Source organism: Gopherus evgoodei, chromosome 7, assembly GCF_007399415.2.
Source record: "Gopherus evgoodei ecotype Sinaloan lineage chromosome 7, rGopEvg1_v1.p, whole genome shotgun sequence".
In the NCBI taxonomy this organism is placed as follows: Eukaryota; Metazoa; Chordata; order Testudines; family Testudinidae; genus Gopherus; species Gopherus evgoodei.
Genome location: NC_044328.1, coordinates 104,311,697 through 104,335,372, shown reverse-complemented (window position 1 = coordinate 104,335,372; position 23,676 = coordinate 104,311,697). Strand labels below are relative to the sequence as shown.

The following is a 23,676-nucleotide window of genomic DNA, read 5'->3' as shown; positions in this document are numbered from 1 at the left end:
CACAACCAGTTATGGCCCTGATCCTGCAAACACATATACTTCTGAGACTATAAAAGTTAAGCGCATATGCAGGCATTTGCAGGATGAGGCCTGTGTGATTACACATACACACAAGTTAAAATAATATTCAATATGCATTAATAACATATATTCAAGTGTGTGCAATTTAGAAAATCTTGCCTTCTCTTCTAGAAAACACCTGCCTGTTCCCCCCAAACAGTTTGTAGATGAAGGAGAGATATCTCTATCAACCTCTGAATGGATCTTGCTTTTGGTGTATGGCCACTGGCCAAGGTGTCAGAATATAAATCATATGGAGTTTCATGTTGAAATGAACACACAAATGTATCCAGTATTCTGCTAACATGAATTACACTGCTCAGTTAAGTATGTAAGTGTAGCTGTAAGATAAGAAATAATGCGTTTTCCATGTTAAAAATATTTAATCATATTACAGGCTCTATAGTAACACTAAGAAGAACTAGAGCACTGAAGAAAAGCAGTCAGTAACTGTTGTGTCCGGGCTCGCCTATTTGGGATATTTAGCCATAGTTTTTCTCTTAATAGAAATTATAATTAGCATTTTTTTCTGATGAAAACGCTTTAATCATTAGCAGGAAGACACACATACAGGAATGAAGACTCTTGTAACTTAAGATCTCTGTTGCCGTTAAAACTGGAAAACAAAAGCTTGGGAAGCGTGAGAGGCTATAATGTTGTTGATACTTCTCTCTCCCCTCCCTTTGCCTCCCTCAGCTGTTTTAAATAGCGAGAAGAAATTAAAATTCTTAAAGACTTGCAGGATGGTTGGCTTGCTGCCTCTGATTTCCACTCCTGTGCCCCATGGCTTGAAAACTTGCCTGAGACTTATAAATTCCCTGCTCAGAAATATGATTTTGGCCTCTTCCCCCCCAAGAATCCCAGCAAGGAAACTGATTCAGTGTTTGCTTTGATTATTGCCAAACTTGCTAATACGGCCGCATGCTTGTCTTGCTCTATTGATGGTCCTGCGCTAGGCGTTTTCCTCTGTCGGTTAACATTATTCAATTACACGATGATAAATATCACTCTGCAATGCAAACGGGAGGGCTCGGGGCTCTTTATGAGTTTATTTCGGGCGATCCTGCTTGTTTGCGCATCCCCTCCCCCTTTTACAGTTTTCTGCTATTCTTCACTAATTCTAGTGATTTGAGAAATGACCTTTAACCCAAGCAGTTTGCAGACTCCTGGAGGGGATAATAGAAATGCCACAGTAAACCAAAGGCAATAAAATATTATTTACTAGGCATAAACCTAAGGTCGGTCTTCCTAAAAGGAACGAACCAAACCCCCTTATTTTCTCCCCCGCCTGGAACTGGAAGTTTGGTGATCCATGTAAATGATAAATTCCATATCACAGTTTCTGGTGAAGGAACCAAATCTCAAGTTGTGAGGAGTGATTTGTTTACCACAAAATAAATGTGAAATATTTTCACTCAATAGTATAAAATCAACGTATTAACATGTTACACAGGTACTATGCCTGTAGTGGTGTGTGTGTGTTTGTGTTTGAAAGAGAGATCAAAATGCCTCAACAAAAGTTTAATTATTTTTTTAAGCTGCTGTTTCATTGCGTTGGAAGCCGGGGGCCAACATATTGTGTACTGTGCCCACTTAGGCGCATATCCCCAGTGGGGGACTTGGCTCTTCTACTTCATTTGTGGAGGTTTAGTCCTTTGCTGTGGATAAACGCGAGGAGTGACTGTTCTCTTGTGCCTGATGAGAATAGATACATTCTTTGAACTCCTCACTTTTCTGTTAGATATTGATTATCACGGACTATCCTTGCAAATAGCTGATTACACATCCACTGAAGGTTTTGAAGATCTACCTAAAACCTAGGCGAGGTTTGCCAAATAACAGGAACAAGAAGAACAATAAATTGTGTTGATAACAGACCGCTCTCTGCTTCAGGTGCTTAGATAAGATTCAAGGTGGTTAGCAGTAATCTGAAGTACTTTATTGTCCCTTAAACCCAAATCTATCAGAATAAAGGATCTGTGCTTTTTTACAGTCCTGTTTTACACAGTGTCCGTTTGATCATTCAATCAGGGGCCAGTGCAAATAAGGCCTCTCCATAAACTTTCCTCTCTGAGAATGAGCCTTGGTACAGTTCTTATGTATATTACACATGCGTCTCGCAGCATCCTGCAGCCCCTAGTACTTGCAATCTCGTATTGGGTTCTAAAAGTTGAACAGGGAGATTCAGCAAGTTTACGAAACAAATCTTCCCTTCTCCCTTGCCACTATCTTCCAAAGTAAGTATGAAATAAACGGGTTTTACAAACGACTTTTCCTGCAGAACGTCTGCTGTCAACAGAAACAATTCAACACCAGCCATAAAGGTTTTGAAATGATTGGACAAACGGAAGGGTTGTTTACAGAAATGGTTAATAACTGAGAAGAAAAGGAATAATAAAAAAGCGATGTTCAACAGTTACCCCCAGAAGAGTCACTACTTTTTGGTCTTACTGAGAGTGGTTTGCATTGTTTAGGCTGTTCAACTGTGCTAAGAAATTTCTGAAATTTCTGTGGTCAAAGAGCAAAGGACAGTTGTACTTACCTGTGTGTATGTGTGCGCGCGCGCAAAGAAAAGTTGTACTTACCTCTGTATGTATGTGCATACACACGTACTGGGGGGCGGTATTTTGTGTATGTGTGTGTGTGCGTGTGAGAGAGAGAGAGAGTCTGTCCCTGGAAGAGTGTGTAGTGCAGTAGTGGAATCAGACCAACTGAGATGTGTTGTGTTTCCCCTGTTGGACTCCCGGAGGGATTTTATTTGCACTGGAATGACTTTGAAAGAGTGAATGCATTTATTGATATTGAGGCTGCTTTCTCAGCGCTGTTTGGATTTCCCAGCGCTGCTTTCATAATGGGACTTTCCCCCGCCCCCACACCCCAGTGGACCTGCAGTTATAGAGGAATAAAAGGGAAATAATACGGAATTATGAAATGGCTCAGGGAATGTTGCTACTTCATCACTTGCATGTGAGATGCGAGAAAGTCAATAAAACCTTTGGCTGAGGATTGGAGTGAAGAAACCATTGTGAAGTACAAAGGTTTCAGGAAACCTTTCTCGACTTTGGCTTTCATTAGGTCCTGCGTGATTTAACTTAAACTGTTTTGACAACAACCTGCCAAATTTAAAGCGGAAATAAACACTGAAGAAGAGGGGAAATCACACAATCAAGCCTGCTTAGGAACCCAGCATTTGTCAAGAGTACGTGGAAGCACATCTACAACCTTGGGCGTGCAATAAATCATTTGTCAAATGAGAAAATCATCAACAAAAACGAATTATATATATTTGTACGCACGCGCAAAGCTTTCTCGCACGATACATAGTGTCTGTATTTATGTATGGAGATAATGTACACATGGTGAATTATATATAAAGTTGTACTTCCCAGTGTATGACTCGCATATTTGTGTCCATACTATCGCATATAATCACGTCTCACTGATGGTGGATTTCCTTTTACGGAGTGGGCATGTAGACAGGTTTTAATCACACGACTGGTCCTCTCCGAGCGAGCCTAGGGGAAGCTGGTCTAATTGGCATTTCCGCGTAGCTTGCAGCATTGATGAATGAGGCTCTAGCTAAAGCAGGCAGCAAGTAATCTATAGGAATGCGTCTCCTTGCTACGAAGGATGCAACTGACGGACTGAGTTTGAAGAGCGGTGGGTGGGGACGGTCCTGTGGACCATCTCTGTATTGCAGAGGTTTGCGTTGGGCTCCTGTCTGTGGTACAGCTTTAAAACCCGGTCTGCTTTGCCATAGGTCGGCGCAAGGCGCATGCGCACCTCCTAAAGTTTTTCGGCCGCCGTTGGCCGTATAACTTTTCCGTGCACTGTTCAGCTGCAGGGCGACGGGGAGAGCCGCGAGCGATAGAGACCTAGGGGAGGGGGGGAGCGGGCTGTCTCCAGGGCGCGGGGACCCAGCCGAGAGGCGCAGGAAGGAAACGCTTTGCCGCAGCTCCGGGTCCCGCCTGTGTAGCTTGTACCCGGCGTTGAGGGGCTTTGCCCGGCAATGGATTGGGAGAGTTACAGCCCCTGAGCCCGGGACCTTCCCCCGCCTCCTTCCCGCAGCTCCTCTTGCCCGAGTCCCCGTCTGGGCTGCAGGAAAAGCCGTCGCCTCTAGCCGGGCATCCCCCTCCCCAGTTGCGCCGAAGAGGCAAGTCCGGCTTCCCCCCTCGCTTTAAAATGGAAGGACGCAGCCCGCGGATGGCTCTGCAGCCCCGGACACCCAGCTGCGCGGCGCCCAGCCTCTAGGGGAGCGGAGGGGATTCCTGCGCTTCCATTCACGCCCCTCTCCCGCACGGAGCTTCGGCGGGGGCCGAGAGCGAGCTAGGAAGCGAGCTCCTCGCGGGGCTGCTGGGGAGGGAGCGGCGAGCCCCGCTCCGGCGGCGGCTGCACCACCTGGGCTGGGCTGGTGGAAAAGGATCGTAGCCCAGGGCGCTTTCGCTGCAGCCGCTCCCGAAGATTGTATTTGTTTCCCAAGTGTTTCCGCACGATCACGCCCACGGGGCGCCGCGCGCGCGCGTGTTTCGCTGGAAAGCCCTAATTCCTGCGATTGCTGATGGACCTTGGAAAGGAGCCTGCCCTGGTGCCCTGCTCCGCGCTGGGAGCGCCCGCGCCGGACAGAGGTCTGCGTCTGCCTGGTGTCAGCTCGCCGGGCCCCAGCGCTCCCCCTCGCCGGGCTCGCTCCCTTCCTGGCCCCTGGCAGCCGCCGCCGCCCGCTGCTTTGGAGGATACCGCATAGCTCCTGCGAGCCCGGATTTACTCTCGCCGCCTCCTTGCCCTTTCTCCCCCGGCCCCCCTTGGATTACTTGGCTGCTCTCGCTCGGCGATTCCCCCTGCAATGGAGGTGAGTCCTAGGCTGGGATGAGGGGCTGAGCTCGCTTGTGTGAGTCCAGGGGGTGGTGAATTTACATGTATTTCAGTAGTGAGATGTGTGGGGTTCTCCCCCCACACAGACAGCCTTGGCGACCCTCTGTCTCTTCCCCCCACACACACACACTTCCCAAACTCTAAGCGTTTTCACTCATCTAGTCCTGCTGGAGATGTGGGGCTGAAATACCCCACTTTTTACGGCCAAATTGCCCCCCGCCTCTCGTGAACCAGTTTACTTTAAAGTAAGTGAAGAATCTTTAAGACGCGTGTTTTAATTCAGCTCTCCAACGCTGTGCGTCTTTTTGTAGCCTCTAGTAGCCGAAGTTTTAAAGACATCTTTCCGAACTTCATTTCTGGGGAGAATAGCCATGGAGGAGTGAGCAGGCGGTAATGGAGGCCTGTACCTTTAAGGAACTCTGGCTCAAGGCCAGTTTAGAACCTGGCTTTTTCCCCCCTTCCCCCTTTTAATTTTATTCTAATTTTTTGGAGATTGTCACTTGGCATCTGTAAAGGATTCTGCTGCTGGGCTCTGCAAAGGAGAAACGAGGTTTTTCGGTGCCCCGTTGATGCTCTAAGGACTCCATGTTGGAAAGTCTGTTAGTTTGTTTGTTTTTAATTGTCAATTGCATGCTAAATTAGTTACACTCAGAGGGTCACGGAAAGTTCAGTTTCTCTGAGAAACGAATCTTTTCTAAGTTCATTCAACTCTGTGAATGTAAAGTACGGGAGTGTACTTTAAAAAAAAATCTAGGAAAAAACCGTCTCCCCTTTCTCCACGAATTAACCGTATACATTGGTGTCTGAGTCAGAGTAAGTGGCTTTTTCTGTAAACTTGAACGCTACAATACACGGACCCCATCTTATTGAAAACCACTGGAGGGAAAAGGGGTGGCATCGCTTTTGTAAATCGTTTGCTTTGAAACCACAGAGCAAACCAGTATACAGCAATCGTTTCTGCATTTTACAACCCACCAGCGCCGAATGGCTCTCTGGGTGCCTACTTACCAAAGGCAGTGCTCACATAAAAGCTACCATAAAACCAGATGCCTGAACAGGCTTTCCAGACACCCTGTGTAAAAACAGGATCACAGGCGATTCCAGGGCTGTGCTGAATCTGTAAGAGTCCATTTTCATCTTACCGAAGACCATAACCCCTTCTCTCCCTCCCGCCACCCGCCCCAAAAAAGCGCCTTACAAAGTTCAGCTGGTGTGTAAGACTTTGGGGCCGATAGCTGGTACTTCCAGGAGTTTGTTGATGGCAACTTGTTAGCTGCGTGATCCTGAAGTGGCTGCAGCAGCGGAGACTGACCGTAACTTCACCGATCGCAGGTGTCTCTTCTCTCTTTCTCGGGCTGACCACTCAGACTGGAGTCCCAGTAAATGGTTAAAATTAAAAAAAGGTTGGCGATGGAGCCGCTCACCGAACCAGGCGTCAGCCTTGGCGGGGGTTCTGACGGCTGAGGCTGCCCCCTGTCGGGAGAAGGGCTGTATGACTCCCCGAACGGGCGCCTCCCGGTCCAGGCGAGGCCCGCTTCGTTCCACTCCACCTAACGAAACCCGCCTGGCTCCACTCTTCCGACAACGTTCCGGGCTGTGTGTGAATGACCTAGTGTCCGACCAGCAAAGTGTAATAACCCCCATGTAAAGACTCCCTAGCCGCGCAGTCGGAGTACAGGCCGGAGGGTTTTGAGCCAGAAGAAAATGTTTCCAGCGTCCTCATCTTCTTTTTACACCTTCCCTTTTTTATGCCTTAAAAACCACACCTACGAGCCAGCGCTGGTTGCACTAGGGCCATCGTGCGTGAGACACTTCGGAGTGAGAACTGTTACAGGAGGGGGGAGCTGCTACTCCCTTCTTGACCTTGCCCCAGATGTTTTCTCCTTGGGATTTTTCTGGCTCTGCGGGATTTTGATTGCAACTTCTTTTTGAGCTCCCCTCTAAGGCCTGGCTGTGCTCACAGTGGTTCTCCTAGAGGTGCGCACTCCCCCATGCGAGCCTGGCCCGTTATACGCCGGAGGACTGGCTGCTTTTGCTGGCTATGGAGCGCCTGGGGTCTTGATTCCATGGACCAGTTGGCTTTTCAGTGATTTGCAGTTGTGACACTTAATCTCCCCACTGCAGAAACGCTCGGGAGGGTGTCACTGGCAGGGCGCCTAGGAACCGAAATCAGCTTAGGTTGCCTGGGTGTACTGCTGCCCACGGGCTGAATCCTCTTATAATCGCCGCATTGTCCCCACAAAGTTCATTTCTACCCCGAAATGACATACACACCCGCTCGTTTCACATCTGCGCTACAGATGCTTGCGAAGACAAGTGACTAGTAACTGAGTTGGAGCAATGTCTAATTAGCTGCTGTCAGTAGGAGCCGATCAATGAATTAGGTTTCAGTTTGTATCCCTTTCTGGGCACCGAAATATCCAAATTGGTCCAAACCCCTATTTCGGGTGTCTGAGGCTACTGCCAATTTTGGAAGTTAGTTTATGGTGCATAAATCTCTTTACGATTTTCTAAGCTGCTGCTAAAATGTACGTTTGACTGTAATCATTACGGCGCCCTCCGCAAACTGTTGCTTATACACACATTAATTTCCCCAGATTTAATTCTTGTAATTTAGGAGAGGGCCAATCCGAGTTCTAAATTTCCATATTTTCTTTGTCATATTTTTAAAACTTTAGTGCTCAGTATTCAGCGCACTGGGTGACTTGCCTGGTGTGAAACGCGAAGTTGGGTGGAGGAGGAACCGTTTACACCTAGTAAGAAAGAGCAAGCGGATCTAAAGTCCCAAGTGCTACAGCCCCGCATCCCAAGTGACAAGGAGAGTGTGGCTGTAACAAAGCTCATCACACGCAGGCGGCTGTACGCTAATCCCAGTTTTCTGTGCCCTTGAATGCTGTGTGTGTCCGGGCAGCTTTCATGTTATCAATTTCCTGTGTGTTGCTATGATAGTTCTTCTTTCTCTCCGAACGCCTCCCCAACTCCCTTCCCCCAACAAAAAAAATTCAGGAAGAATTAAGAGCACCTTTAATTCACTACTAACGTTTCGAGAATGAATAGGGAGCCCCCAAGTGTTGAACTGCCTTTTTAAAAAAAATTAAATTACTCTCCTTACAAGTCCTGCGTTACGAACTAAAGCCTGATCGAGTAACCTATTTACTGGAAGTGTTTAACTTATTAATTGGCATCGATATTTTATGCGCGGGCAGAGACCTTGGGATGTAATAACTCACTCCAATTTCTGCTTGTACATTTCCGTTTACCATTGGCTTTTCTGCTGCGCGCATTGGCCGCTCTCCCCTGAAACCTTGTAAAGGCAGAGAGTTGGCTGCGCTCATGGAAGGGGAGTTTATTTAAACACAAAACAAAACTACAGGGCTGGATTTATGGATTTCAGAGCAATGCCCTTTTGTAACGCAGGATTATTTCAGCCTATTCAGGCGAGGTAGGAAAAACTGGATAAATCCAATGGAAACCCTTCGGCACAACGTGTTTAAAGCCATCAGGGGAGTCCTTGCTTTCCCCTGTCATGCTGAACAGGCAGCAGTCGAGGGAATTCTGAACTCCGTGCGTGACTGTGCCTGACAATCCGGATTCTCCTTCCCTTCATACTGTTGGGAATCGTTGAAGGTTTTCCTGTAACAAAGAAATTCCCTTAATCTGTGGGCATGAGGCTCGCGCTCGCCCCTTCCTTCCCACTTCAGCTCCTTCTGAAAACCTTAACCCCCACCCCATTAGGCAGCTGGGAGTGTTTAATAGCAATTAGACCCCGGGCTAATAATACCCATCCGGAGCAGGGCCTCTGCCGGCGATTCCAATCGGAAATCGGAGTGCGCGGAGCTCCGGAAAGCGGCCCGCTTTCTTCTCTTAGCCTGGACCGGGAACAGGACGGGCTCCAAGTGCGCGCAATGTCCTGCAACCCGCGCCCCGAGGGAGCCTCTGGCGCGCCACTCCGCCGCACCCCAGGGAGAAGGGCCTCAGTGGGTGCCCCGGGGGACGGGAAGGCTCCTTCCCGGGCTGCGTGCCCCCGCCAGCCCCCTGGCACTTCAGGTGCCGGGCAGTCCCAGCCTCACCCCGGGCCCCAGCTAACCCACCCGTCACTGAACCAAACCGTTCCCAGGTTCCACTGGCCGCGGAGCTCAGCGCCCAACTCCCCCGGGAGCTCGGGCCCTTAGTGTCAGCGCTGATGGACAGGGGCTCCCCTGAGCCTAGTTAGCGGCCTCTCCCCCCGGAGTGGATCGCTGGCTCCTTTCCTGAGAGCCGGCCGGAGCTGGGCTTCGGGGCGCCCGGTCAGTCGCTCCGAGCGCGCTCCGTGCCCCTTCCCCTCCCCGGGCCGCTGCCGGGCGAACCTGTGTCCCAGCTCCGCGCTCCCTCTGCGCCGGGGACTGATCTGCCGGCTCTTCCCGCAGGGGGCTGTTTAGAATCGACTCCCAGCACCGTGTGGTCACTCCCCTCCCCAGTCCCGGCACGCTGGCAAAGCTGGGCTGGGGTGCGCGGGGAAGCCGGAGACAATCCTTACCCACGGGCGCTGCGTCTCCAGGCAGACGATACAAACCCTACCCGACCTCCAGCTCCCATGCGTCCTACTTTTAGTGATGGCGATCCTTTGCCCCTCGATGGTGAAATCAACTGGGAGAGCCCCACACACCGGCATCTTATCCCCTGCTGCCTTGGTGGCTTTCTTAGCTCCCCGCCCCACCTCCGTCCGCCGTCAGATTGGGGATCCCTGGAGAGCCCAAATGTCTGTCTCCCAAATGAGGAGAATCGGAATCCCCCCTTCGGATTAGAGAGGCATTTTGAGCTGGGAAGGAGAAACGCGCGTCGCCTGACAACGGAATGAGCTTTGCGCATACTTTCTCGGACAGGATCTGCCTCGATGGTTCTCATCTGGAAGCAGCTCCCAGAATGGCCCATAAAGGTGTCATTTGTGGGGGGGGGGTTGGGGACCGGGGAACATCCATTGTTTGTAACAGCTGAACCTCCCTGCCCTCCCCATTCCCAAAACACCCCCGCAACTTGATGCATCATCTTCACTTTTTCCTTGATGTGTCTGCTCCACTTGGTGCTTCTCCCTGTCCGGGCACTCTGTAGACTGCTCCTAGAAGAATGAAGGTGGAGTACATTTTTTGCTTCTGTTAAAGTGTGCAACGGAGAATAAGGGATTTTTCTAAGAGATTGGGTTTGGCACTGATCTTTGATTCAACGGCACTGAGACATGTCTGTAGTCGCTGGGCAGCCCTACAAGCAGAATCGCAGTGAATAAAATTTCCTTGTCAGGTTGCGTGGGTGGACTAATTTGGACTAGAAACTGCCTGTATTTTGCCACCAAAAGCTCACTTGAGAGAAGAGCAGTCAGTCAAGAGTCAACTTAAAAAGGACCCAAGATATCTCCCTTGTTTAAACTTGCATGCTTGAAAATGATCTGAGAAACAATAAACAATCTGTTCCTTTTATTTCTCCTCCAGAAATCTATTGGAATATTAGTCCAAGGAGGTGCTTTGGGGACAGTTGGCAGTGCAATGGCTTCCAAGTACCTCATAGTGGTTCTGGCCATTTTCTCCTCTTTTGCCCAAGTTGTAATAGAAGCCAGCTCCTGGTGGTAAGCATCTTAAAATATACTGACTTTATTTAAAAGAATATATTTTAATTTTTGTTTGGTTTTTATGTGGTATATATAGCTTATCTCTTCCTCGGGAAAGTGCTGTATGAACAGGATATCTTTAGGAATACTCTTCTGGGATAACTGTAAATCCAAAGGAAATTTATTTTCACCACCATTAAAGTAGCAAAATTAAATTTCTGAATGGGTCACTTAAAATCTCATTCTACAGGGTCTGAAATAACAACTGTAAGGGAAAGCACTGAATACCATGTACAAAAAATTCAACACAGAGATTTTTATTTATTTATTTATTTTTATTTAAACAACTTTCTAAATAGACCCAGGAACTGAGTTTATATTTCTTGTGGCTGCTGGGGGGGAAACTCTAGTTAATATCTGGATTTTTTTTAATGTTTCTATTATTTGGAGATTTTTTTTTTAAAGCAAAACCTCCATTCTCTCAGTTGAACACTTTCTGACTAGCAGCCCTATTTTAATCATGTGAAAGCACATATGGACCTCTTTTAAGAATTAGGAAAACGTGATTAATTTTGTTTAGTGTCTGTACGTGCCTCTGTATCTTTTCTATCAGTTAGAAGGAACTAGTAGTTGTCTGTAACAGCGTCAAGCTGTTGGTACTTAAGGATTTCCTTATTTTCTACTAATTGTGTAGACTGAAAGTTGAGGTTGAAAATTCTAAATTGTTTGGTATGCTTGGGAGTTATTTGGTTATTATTTTATGCACTTCTGCGACCAGGCAGTTGCTTGGGACTTCTTGTAACTTTACCATGCCCACAGAAATTTGTAGGGATGGGATGAAATTTGAATCCTGGCATTCAGGTACATTGAAGTGTTGGCAAAGACCGTCATTAAAGCCTGCTGCCATCATTCTGTACATGTGGCCAGCTGTCTTCTGTACAGTCTTTAAACAAGAGTTGGATGATTTTCACTGTTGTTCAAAAGTTTTCCGCTTGGTCACAAGAACAGGAGTGGGTAGATTTATACTCTAATATTGTATTTGTCCTCCCAACGTTAATCTAATTCTTTCTTTATGCAGGTCTTTAGGTATGAATCATATGAATCCTATGAACCCTGTTCAGATGTCAGAGGTATATATAATAGGAGCACAGCCACTATGTAGTCAACTAGCAGGACTTTCCCAAGGACAGAAGAAACTCTGCCACTTGTATCAAGACCACATGCAGTATATTGGAGAGGGGGCAAAGACAGGCATTAAGGAATGCCAGTATCAGTTCAGACACAGAAGATGGAATTGCAGCACTGTGGACAACAACTCTGTTTTTGGCAGAGTCATGCAGATAGGTAGGAAGCAAAAACTTTCTGATCAAACTGTTGCCTAAGAATGTGTGTGATATTCACTTAATGGTCTGTATTAGACACTGTTGCCAAGTTCTTAATCTTTGTAATTATAGCTGACCAAAAAACCCAATTTTAATCAGAGTTGATTTTCCGCTTGCTCCCACCCCTCAAAAAAAGTGGTGGCAAAAAAAAATCTGAATACAAGAATACAGTAGGAAAGAAAAAGTGACACTAAAATACTCATTAACTTTAAGGTAAAAATCTGAAAGAAAATAATGGTATGCTTAAAACTAACTAAAAAGTAGTAGTGTGTGGCAAAAATATCTGGGTTCCAAAATTGCTCATGCTGTGTAATAAATTAATTTTATGTAGCAGTTAACTGACATTCTCCATAGTGTTTATAAACAATGCCTTCTCATTTACTGCCAGGTGTGGCAAAATCCTTCTATGGTTTAAAGAAAGTTGGCTTTATAACAGAAAACAGCTCTATAATCCATACAAAATCAGTTTTATCAGGACAAAGTGCACTTGTAATTTATGTTGCATATAATAACATAGCTATTAGGAAAGGATGCTGCAAAGGAATCTGACTATCCCAGTGTGCTGGGGTCCCAACCTCTTTCCTGTTAAATCCATCTTCAAAATTCAATTGTTCCATGCAAACCACATAGTACAAATAATTCTTTATAATTTAGGGGCCCAATTCTGTTCCCATTGAAGTTTATTGTAAAATTCTCATTGACTTCAATGGTACAGGATCAAACCCAAAGACGGAATGTTCCTCTGAATTTTCCAGTCTATCTACTGAATCCTTAGCCAGAGGAATGTACTTTCTATCATCTTCTGTGTTTTATACAGCATTTGTACTGGCACTTAATCTCAGCATTGCTGTAGCTCATAGCTTGTGCACAGTAGCTTTTTAATTTGAGAACTAAATTTAAATCCTTTTCCAATGCTTTCCTATCCCTTTTCAAAAAGAATGGTTTAAATTACATTAAAACAACTTTATTTGTAAATTGCTTAGCCCTCGCATAGCTTGAAGGAATACTGTCAATTTTGATTGGCCCTAAACTTAACTTTTTGTAAAAATAAAGCTTTTATAAAACCTGCAATGAATAGAAAAGTGCCAGAGTCTAAAAATATCTGAGGAACAGTGTCTTTTAAACAAATAGATATTCCCTGGTCTTTTTTTGCATGGAGAACCTAAAAACTAAACTCATTTCTCATTGTTCAAGCTGAGCAAGATCCAAAAAAGCAAGATAAGCATGAAAAACAAATGTAACACCTTGAGACTTTTCAGTTTTAATCTTCTTGAGGTTACAACTAAAACCCGTAAAGAAATGTTTAAATTTCTGGCCCCAAACTTCAACTGTTATTACTCAATTACGTTCAGCTGATTCACTGGTATGAATTAAAATGGCAAGATCGGGCCCATATCTGTGTTGCCAGTGTTTCCAGTATGAAAGGTTAACACCTTCAAGAGTGTGTCACATCTGGTCCCAGGGGTTTATTACAAGTTGAAAAACTTTGCCCTCTTCACTATTATATGACTGTATTAATTAATGTCTATGTAGCAATTTATCATGTAATTAAGCCACTTTTAGTAACTGCAGTTACAAGTGAGTATATCCAACACTTAAAGATCCTAAAAAGTGTATTAAGAACAAGAAAAGTATTGTTGTTTTATAGTTATATTATTTTACATTTTGATGTGAAGTACATGGCAGGCTGTTGTTCCTCTTGAATAGGAGAAAAAAGTCTGTAGTCTGAGGCTGATTATACTTAAACCAGTGTTCCATTGGTATAATAATTTGATTGTCAGTAGAGTTGCTCCTTATTCTCCCCAGTGTGAGATGATCATAACTGGATCCTGAGTCTGCATATTTTTGTAGGATTTTGTCATTTATGTTAATGACTTAAACATAAGTAATTCTGCATTGAAGAATCTTTTTAGAAAAGCACTGACCTGATAGTTTATCTGTGGTATTTATTACACTATGTCCATTTATATTTTTTCTTCCAAGATTTATCAGGCAAAGTTATCTAAAGTTGTACCAATAAACCAAGCATTGAGTACAGAAACTGAATATATAGTTTACTGAACATTAAATTTACAGGGCTTTTATTCTGTTACCATAGCTTCCTCTCTGTTGATCATTTCTTAATTAGACTATTAAAATCCTGCTATATGCAATATATTGTGCTGTCCTTTAGTTTATTAGTAGGCCTAGAACTAAGGCATATTTGGACTGCATTTAAAACATAAGAAAAGAATATTAACATAAAATAAACTAAATGGATCTTCTCAACAACTTCATGGGAGTGAGGTCCAGTCTAATCACATCTGCTGATAGTTTTGAATGCTCTTGAAATACACGACAAACAGAGTGTTTTGTATCTTATGCCCAGATTTAGATTTTGTTTCTTTTTAAATTTATTTTTCTGTGGCACTTCTCTAACCAGTAATATGTATATGGAACAATGCCCTATTTTTATGTTACATATGAAGGACATAGAGGAACTCAAATATGTTTAGATGGTGTGTTTTCTTGCAATGGCCACAATGGAGATGGATGTTGAAGAAGTGTGGAAAAAGACAGACATGTTGGATGCTGGAGGAAAGCATGTTTGTGTGTAAATATTCTGGAAAAACTATTCCAGAGCAATTTATCCATGTGGAAATGTGACTCCTATAATGTTGCCAAAGTCAATGAGACATAGGGTGATGTGTTGGGTTAATAGTGGTTGTGCAATCTAAAACTGCCTGCCCTGAGATCAGTTTCAGTGGATTAGCCAAATTTTGCTTTAACTACAAAATGGAGTTGAATATATGCAACTTGTTCTTTTAGGGACAGTTTTTTCTCTCACTCATGTTCCCCTTTTCACACCCTTCCATCACATCCTTTCTTCCTTAAGGATTCCTTAAAAATGCACCAAGACCTTAGATAAAAAACCTGAGTTTTAAAACTTTATGGCGTACACAAGATAATTAATATGTGTAAACCTGAGCTAACCATATATTTTTCAAAAAAAGATTATAGACAAAGGAAAAATTATGCATTCCTTACCTAGGCAAACATCCCATTAACTTGAATAAGGACTGCAGAATAAATCCAAAACATTCATTACAGTACAATCCAGAATTTAGCTTTAAAATCTGTTCAAGCAGTTCCTCCAGTTAATTTATGGTAAATGCAAAATCAGAAACATATAGCACCAACATTATTATGACCACTTAGACTACTTTTGTGAACCTTTATACTCAGGAGTAACCCATAACTCTTGCAAGTAGTCTCATGAGTGAGTATCTGCTGGAATGGACCCTAGCACTGAGGGGAAGGGTAGTTGTGATTCTACTGGATTTAGAAATGGTCTTCCCCAGTATATGACCTCTGATTCTTTTCATTTAAAGAACATAAATTATTTGAAAAGGCAGCAGTTGTTACATTAATAGAGCTGCTCTGAACATAGTGTTAGATCTATGTTAAATACAGATTAACTGTGAGCACTGTTCATAATATAAAGTGGTGCCAACAGGCCTAAATGAGAAGTGAGCTGTGGTAGCAGGCCCTGTACAAACAGTCCCTGCCTCAAAGAACTGTTTTCCAAAAATTGTATCTGACAAAACCCTGATTTTTTACAAAAATATTCCTCCTGCAAGCTTGGTAAAATTGAGGTTTACCTAGACCAACTCTGGTTTTGGACTAAAAAATAGAAGGAATAATAAATAATTGGAGATATACCTATCTCCTAGAATTGGAAGGGACCTTGAAAGGTTATCAAGTCCAGCCCTCTGCCTTCACTAGCAGGACCAAGTACTAATTTTTCCTCCAGCTCCCCTAAGTGGCCCCCTCAAGGATTGAACTCACAACCCTGGGGTTAGCAAGGCCAATGCTCAAACCACAGAGCTATCCTTCCCCCTGAGGAAAGCTAACAGTTAAACTAATAACTAACTCTCTCTGATTTTCAACGTCAAATTATGTTTTAGCCTGATCCAACAGTCATTTTGGTAGTCTTCCCTGGAGAAGGACTTCGCTGAGCCCGTTATGTTGAAAAGTAGCGGTTTTGGCCCTACTTCTTGATAAGAAGAAATGCAAACTTCCAGAAGGGTCTATAATGTTAGCATTGTTTTCATGAAAGACATTTGTTGTAAAATAGAACTCTTGCCATTCCTGAGAAAGGAGATGGGTGTAGCTGGGTTCTAGGTAAAAATGGATCAGGGTGATGTCTTGTTGAGGAAGCTGTTAATGAATTTATCTTCCAGTGAGGATATCCTGTGACAAGCACATACGAACAAAGAGCTATTTCTGTCATCACCTTGAAAGAAACTTCATTATCTTAAAATGAAAGGTGGAAAACCTTGAATGTAAGGGAATCAGTCGTTGGCTAAAACATTTAATACATTCCTGGCCCAGGCTCGCTTTTCCCTGCAACTTATAGAAATGATTGGCAGTGGCTTCTTTTGCTGTATGAAATCTTGCTATTGGTTGGGTTATTAGATACTAGTGGGCAGTGGGGTATTATATCTTTATTTTTAAATAACCCTCTTCAAAGTTGCCGGCCAGTTTATGTGCAGGGCAGCGTATTGATAAGTATCATTCTGATGTGCTCTTTCTTTGACACCAGCAGGCTTTGTGAAATGCTGTAACTTTAAATAAATTGGAATAAATGAGTGAAGTAGATAAATCATGTTCAAGAAGTAGTAATTTAAGGAGCAGACTTCTAAAAGTTGTATTTATCATCTTTGAAAAGAGAAGATGGGAAGCAGCCAGGCTCTCTAAACCCTGGACACAATTGTTGTTGTAACCCATTGCTAAACATACTCCTAGGGCCTGATTCTCCTCTCATTGTTGCGCCACAGTGTTCCCTGGTGAAAACCAGTGTGAGAGGAGAATCCATCGCCTGCTCTTCATAACTGAACCTCCAATTTCTGTCATTGATTTGTTTGCTTTTGCGGGGGAGGGTGAGGAATAAAAATGTTTCCATGGAGACCTCTTAGGCTAAAGCACACTTCAAAACCTCATGAATTTCATATATAGCATTTCCCCATGCCCTGTACTGAATGTCATGGAACATGTGCAGACTTGCCTTTAACATTTGCTTTCTCTTTCCTTGCAGGCAGTAGGGAGACTGCCTTTACTTACGCAGTCAGTGCTGCCGGGGTGGTTAATGCAATGAGTCGTGCCTGCCGAGAGGGGGAGCTCTCCTCCTGTGGCTGCAGCAGGGCAGCCAGGCCCAAAGATTTACCCCGGGACTGGCTGTGGGGTGGCTGTGGGGATAACATCGAATATGGCTACCGCTTCGCCAAGGAGTTTGTGGATGCTCGGGAGCGTGAGAGAATTTATCAGAAAGGCTCTTACGAGAGTGCTAGGATTTTGATGAACCTGCATAACAACGAGGCTGGAAGACGAGTAAGTGGCTGAGCGGCTCCTTCCCCTTCCCCAAAGTAGCCTGCCTGGGAAGGGACGCACCTAATTAATGAGAGAGAGATAAAGAACGGTGGCATGGATAACTTTCTCTGAAGGTCCTTAGCTCATGCACGTGTTGGTTTTTCAAGGAAATATTTCCTTTGCCTTTCTTATTAGTCCCCAATGAAATCTGCTGGTGAGCTCAGAAATCAAAACCTTTAATATTTGGCCTTCTTCAAATGCAGGGGGAAAGCGTGTGAAGTTGGGTTTAAGTATGGGGAGGGGGAGAGAGAGTGTGTGTATATGAGTATTCCTGAGTGACAACACTACTGCCATTGGGTTTTCCTTTCCCTACCTCATAGGATCAGTGAGAGAGCAGCATATTTTGTCTTCCTCCATGTTCTGCTAGTTACAGCCCTACAGTTCACTGTGACTTTTCTGCAGAATAGAGTTTTATTGGTTACATTTCCAACCAATCAGTTTGCTTTGGAGGGAGAAGAGAAGCAGCAAGCTCCCCAGAGCTGAATATTCTTGCAGGGTTAACATAATTTTCCCCACCCCTTTTGAGGATGTGAAAACCTTATGATTAGAAAACACCCTCCTCTGTGGTGAAATGTGTTTTTTATGGCTTTTATCTTGAAAATGCCTTAAATGAATAGGGGTAAACTTTCTTTTTTTTTTTAACAATACTGTGAACTCAAAGAGCCAAAGTCGTTATTTTCCTAGAGCCTGTGGTGCCAGAAATAGTCTGCTGGAGACTTTACTCTTGTGTTTGAAGGTGGGGATGGATGAAAGATAATTGAACATTAATATTATTTAAATGTGAGAGGAGGGTATCTGAAAGCAACAGAAAGGTCAGTTTACTACTAGAAAGAAGAAAAATAAATTTCACAGTTGTCTACAGATACTCCAGCAGTTTTTTTCCCCCTTCCCAGCCTCCTCTTTGCAGTGCCATTTGGCAGCATCGAAACTCTTTTTAAATGTTGGGTGGAAGTTGCATACAGTATCCACCTAATGTGTCAGACCCCAGGATTTTTGGGGCAGTGTCAACACTTGACTCTTATTTCTATTTACACAAGGTAAATGACTGAGATCTTGCTGCCAAAGCTTTATAAAATGGATATTGCTGCGTAGGTCAGTCCCCCACCCAAAGGTGTTTGGGGGTTTCTTCTGGATGCAATCTCTCTTACACAGCAGTATTTTGGATGAGAGGATACTGCTGAGCCAAGAGCAGACAATCAGCTGCCGCATAGCCTGTAACAGAAGAAATCTTAACTCTTTCTCTAGTACAAGCCTCAAACTGAGATAAGTTGAGAGAGTAAAAATAAAATAAAGGGCTGGTTGAAATTTCTCAATGAACCAGCAAAATCCTTTCCCCTGCAATAGGCAAATTCCTAAAATTGAATGCATCGTGAATGATTCTACTGAGGACTTGTGCGCATACTTAGGGGGTGTGCATGGTGTGTGAGAGGGGGGTTGAGAGCTCACTCTCTTTGGTGTGGGTGGTGTAGGGAAAGTAGGGGTATGTTAGGGGCTCTCTTCCTGTGTGTGTAGGGGTGGTGGGGATGTTAAGGGAGTGGGGAGGGGTGCGCTCAAGCTATGTAACAACCACATTGACACTTTTGTTTTCCCTCCTTCTCTTTTCTCTCCCTTAGACTGTGTATAACTTGGCTGATGTGGCCTGTAAGTGCCATGGAGTGTCTGGCTCCTGCAGCTTGAAGACCTGTTGGCTGCAGCTGGCCGATTTCCGCAAAGTGGGCGATGCCCTGAAAGAGAAATACGATAGCGCTGCTGCCATGAAACTCAACAGCCGGGGCAAGCTGGTGCAAGTGAACAGCCGCTTCAACACGCCCACCATCCTTGACCTGGTCTACATTGACCCTAGCCCCGACTATTGCGTGCGCAATGAGAGCACCGGCTCCCTGGGCACTCAGGGCCGCCTCTGCAATAAGACCTCAGAGGGCATGGATGGCTGTGAACTCATGTGCTGTGGCCGGGGCTATGACCAGTTCAAGACAGTGCAGACAGAGCGCTGCCACTGCAAGTTCCATTGGTGCTGCTATGTGAAATGCAAGAAGTGCACAGAGATCGTGGACCAGTTTGTGTGCAAATAGGGGGTGATGAGGTGGGAGGAGCTTCTCCCACCTGGCGGCAAGGGTGCTACCCCCAGGACAATCTCTACTTTATTTATAGAGTCCAATGATTTTTTTTCTTTTTTTTTTTAATAAAGGTTACAAAAAGAAGTGACTGGAACCTTTTCTGCACCCATCCTAGGACTGTGTGTGGTTTATTTTGGCAATAATGGGGGAGAACCTAAGAAAATATTTATTTTACCCAAAAAAAGAGACTTTTTAAAAAAAATAGTGTAGTTTGAAGGGAAATCCAGCATATCCTAACTTAGTCCCATGAGTCATAGTACATGTGCAGCCAGCAAAGAATTCTTAGGTGCTTGGGATCTGAGAATGATCCTTATGAACACACTAACCCACAAACCTGTGCATGATTTTAGCTTCAGTGACCAAAAGTAGACTGACAGATGCATACAAAGCTGATCAATGCATCCAGGGGTCTGTACAAGGAGGGCTGGTATATCCACAGGAAGGCTCAGGACAAAGCTACTATGATGTCAATCGCATGACTGCAAGGTGCTAATTTAAATGTGAGATAATTAAAGGGTACGAGCGCTTAAGACTTCTAAAGGGTTCAGCTGTGCTATTTAGGACCTAAAGTCTTGGGTCCAGTAGCTAGCAAGACCAAGAAAAAATCTGCTTTGGTTGACACTAAGGTCACATCCTGCTTTGATGTACACCTTATCAGCTCTTCATCTAATTATGTATGAAGTGTGAGTATTCCATCTTAGCGAGCAATGCCTTACTGATAAAGAATATCAGGAGCAAGGGACCTCTGAATCTCACAGAACAGTGTGCTCTGGTCTGACCCAATAGAAATTGCACCGCTGCAGCTGTTTCAGTGTCCCACTCTCTGGAAAGCCCTTTAGGAAACAGAATTCCCCAAATTTGAAATACCCTTTTTAAAAAAAAAAAAAAAAAAGGTGTGATAGCTGGCCAACTTTCAAAACACAGCTTAGTAAATAACCCCTCTTATCCAAGGAAATTAATAATTAACCATCAATCATTCTTGAGATGGTTGGTTTATTGTGGATGTTGGGAAAGCTTTGACTTGAGGAGACAATAGTTTCATGTCTTAATGATGTTGAGTGGCTATTTTAGTCCAATGAAATATTTCAGCAATGCCAAATTTATCATCTGATGTCTTCATACACGTGCTTTAGATAATATATTGCAGGTATACACTAAAACTGTTCAGACTATACTTGAGCAGTTACATATATACGGGAAAACTGTGGTCTGCTGGTGTCTGATATTTCAGAGCTTTTTGTACATATATATTTCAATACAGCCAGTGATTTTTTATAAAACTGCTAAAGTTACAGAGGCAGTTCATCAGTTAGGAGCATATTATTCCCCCATTTCCTTTTACAAATCACTTTTAGGATTTTTTGATATTGATTCTAGCATTCTTGGTGTCATAACACAAAGGTTTTAAGAATACTTTAATCACAAAGAAGTAAGCCTTTTCTTAACCTAAGGGGGCTTCTTGAGCTACAGTTAGAACAGATACCATGCACTTGAATTCACACTGGGTTGGAGACTGCTTCTCTCTTCCACTTTCCTGCAAGGGCATTATTGATTATCATGGAAACAGAAACCTTAAAATTCCCTAGCACAAACTGTATTTGGCCCTTCATTTGTTTTAAGGTTTTTTTAATTTTTTTGAGATGAGAATCAGTACCTACTATAGCAACTTCTTGTGTTTCCCCCAAGACAGCGTATTTACAAGAACACAGTTAGCATTTGTCATTAGTTCAGAAACCTCACCCCAGATCATTCCCATCCCATAAATTAAACAAATTGGCATTCAATACCAAACAAGTAAAATCCTTCACTTTAGCTTAGTCATACTAAAGCCTTAACTTCTCACGAGCCTATAAGGCGTTGCATTAAGTTCATCTTGATCATTTATCAGCTTTTAAAATGATGCTTATTGCTCTTAATTTATTAAGAACATATTTACCCCTCTCTTCCAGATGTTTGCAAACAAAGTATCTTAAACTTAAGAAAGGCACTACTTCATTGAATATGTCACTTTTGGTTTTTATTATACAAAAACCATAGTCATTTTTTATTTGCTGAATCACATCTTGTTCCTTTTTTAGTGACTCCTGTCTGTGAGCAGAGCTGAGTGTAACGATTCTAGCTTTTAAAATACTATTTAATGTAAAATATTTTACTTGTCATTCAGATATTATGTAAATCTTCTATGTCATTTCCTCTGTTTGTTCTGTACATTTAATGTACATATTTCTGTCTTGCGTGATTTGTATATTTCACTGGTTTAAAAAAATTTTTTGAAAGGCTTTACGCCATAATGGAAGATAGACTATAAAAATAAAACTTTGTATGTTGGGAAGTGGTTTTAATGATTTTTCAGAGGAGGATTTGTTAAAACAATGAAAAGGTTGACTTTAAAAAAATTTATTATGTGGTAAAACAAGGAAGCGACCCTATGCCAAACACACAAAGTACAGCTTGAAATTTTATTTCTATATTAAGAACGCTTACCGATGTAACAACTCTTTTGGGGAAAAAAACCTTATGACTGTGTGCACCACAAAATATTCTGTAGATGGTTAGGAGCCCAGCTGACAAGTGGCCAAAGAATTGAATTATGAACAATTATGCATGTAGCTTTCACTGTTTTAGCGGTTTGTTTTGTTTTTAGCAGTTTTGGAGTCATGGGGGCCTGATCCTGTAAACCTTTTAATCCTGTTAATAGCTCTTACCTGAGAAGCCCTACTGGCTTCAACTGAGCTGCTGGTGTGAATCAAGGCTTTATGCAAGAATAAGAGTTTGTAGGACCTGGGGACTTGTAGCTGGATTTTTTTTGGTCTGACTACATTTTTAATCTAAAAAGACAATTTTCTATAGTTTCAGTTAAAAATCAACGGTTCTGCCCAGACTTCTTGTCCTGAAATTTGGAGTATGTATAAACATAACAAGTGTCCTTTTTTTAAAAGAGCAGAATGACATTTTACAAGCAAGGAAGTAAACTAGCAAAGGAAAACAAAAGTAAAAACAAAGCTGTCCTGAGCATCCTCTGAACTGATTTCCTGAATGTGCCTCTGAAATCTTTGCCACAGCAGAGAGCTTGATAAATTAGCACCCCTTCTTTTTTTCTTTTTTTTGTTCCAGGATAACCTCCTAACATACTGAAAGCCCTTCTTGGCTGCCAAGAATGTATTATCCCACAAAAACAGTAGACCAACATCTGTGTGTTTTAAAATAGCGATTCTGGGCAAATGCAAAGTTCTGTGGTCCTATTACTCACATCTGGTTCAGTTTTTCTTTAGTTGTATATTGACCAGTGTTCTTTATTGCAAAAACACAGGCCCTATTTAGAAAAGTCAGCATTTTTTGGACTGGATTATGTTCAAGCTCTTCCCAATAGCAGGAAAATTATCAAAAAAAATTGATTGGCAGCACCGAACAGCCACGTTCAAAATAGTCATGGCCTCTGACACAAGGGAGATTGCTTTAAGTTTCAATTCTTTAAAGTGTTGTTATCTTTTAGATGGACCCCTATAGTTTTAGAAACCTTTGCACACCTTTTTTCTTATTGTGATATTGCCAGTACCAATTTTCAATCTGCTTTTGCCAAACATTATTCAAGCCATTGGTTTTATCAAGAAGTACCAGGAACAGAGAGAAAACTCAGAGGAGAGAACTGGAACAGAGGCTGGCAGTGTATGGAAATGGTGATCAAAAAGGTTTCCATCTCTATAGAGAAGCTTTCAGTTCTATGATGTCATACACATGCAACACAAGGGTTTGGTACAAAGCATGTAGAGTCTTTCCAGTGACTTCAATGGACTTTAGATCAGAGTCCTTAAGAGAGAGTGCCTAAAATATTGCAAGAGTGCGCTATAAAACAAAACTTTTTATTGGGGGCAGGTCATATTATTTCTCAATTATCATTTTTGTCTGAAACGGTGAAACAAACAAAAATAGTCTGTTTTTTAAAGAGAAAACACACACACACACCCCAAAAAACCCCAAAGCTGTTTCTATAGGAAAAGTTACATAGGCTGGCATTAAAACAAAAGTTCTGAACAAATTTAGAGACATCCTAATGTTTCACCATTTAATAAAATCTTTCTTTTTCTCAACTCTTCTATCAACTGTCCAAATTAATTTCACTCTGAATTTAAAACTAGACTGGAAACTTTAGTAATATTAAAAAATAACAAAAGACTTCTAGATTGTGATTATTTAGTAAAACAAAACAATGACAACTGGATCCAGCTACAAAATTAAATCTCTGTTTTTGTTCATTGTCATG

At 43.0% G+C, this 23,676-nt stretch overlaps 1 protein-coding gene across 1 annotated transcript; it reads left to right on the top strand.

Annotated features, from left to right (window-relative positions):
- The first annotated feature begins 3,969 nt into the window (after positions 1–3,969).
- WNT5A (Wnt family member 5A) lies at positions 3,970–19,599 on the top strand. The gene is made up of 5 exons (XM_030570792.1): positions 3,970–4,906; positions 10,392–10,525; positions 11,586–11,851; positions 16,967–17,259; positions 18,912–19,599. Exons 1-5 carry the CDS (start codon positions 4,901–4,903, stop codon positions 19,368–19,370), a joined length of 1,158 nt encoding a protein of 385 aa, XP_030426652.1. The 5' UTR covers positions 3,970–4,900; the 3' UTR covers positions 19,371–19,599.
- The last annotated feature ends 4,077 nt before the right edge of the window (positions 19,600–23,676 follow it).

What these genes read in the sequence shown, in the direction of transcription:
- WNT5A (XM_030570792.1), top strand. An exon ending in TGGCAGAGTCATGCAGATAG is followed by an intron (nt 11,852 to 16,966) that starts GTAGGAAGCAAA and finishes CTTTCCTTGCAG; the next exon opens with GCAGTAGGGAGACTGCCTTT. An exon ending in ACAACGAGGCTGGAAGACGA is followed by an intron (nt 17,260 to 18,911) that starts GTAAGTGGCTGA and finishes TCTCTCCCTTAG; the next exon opens with ACTGTGTATAACTTGGCTGA.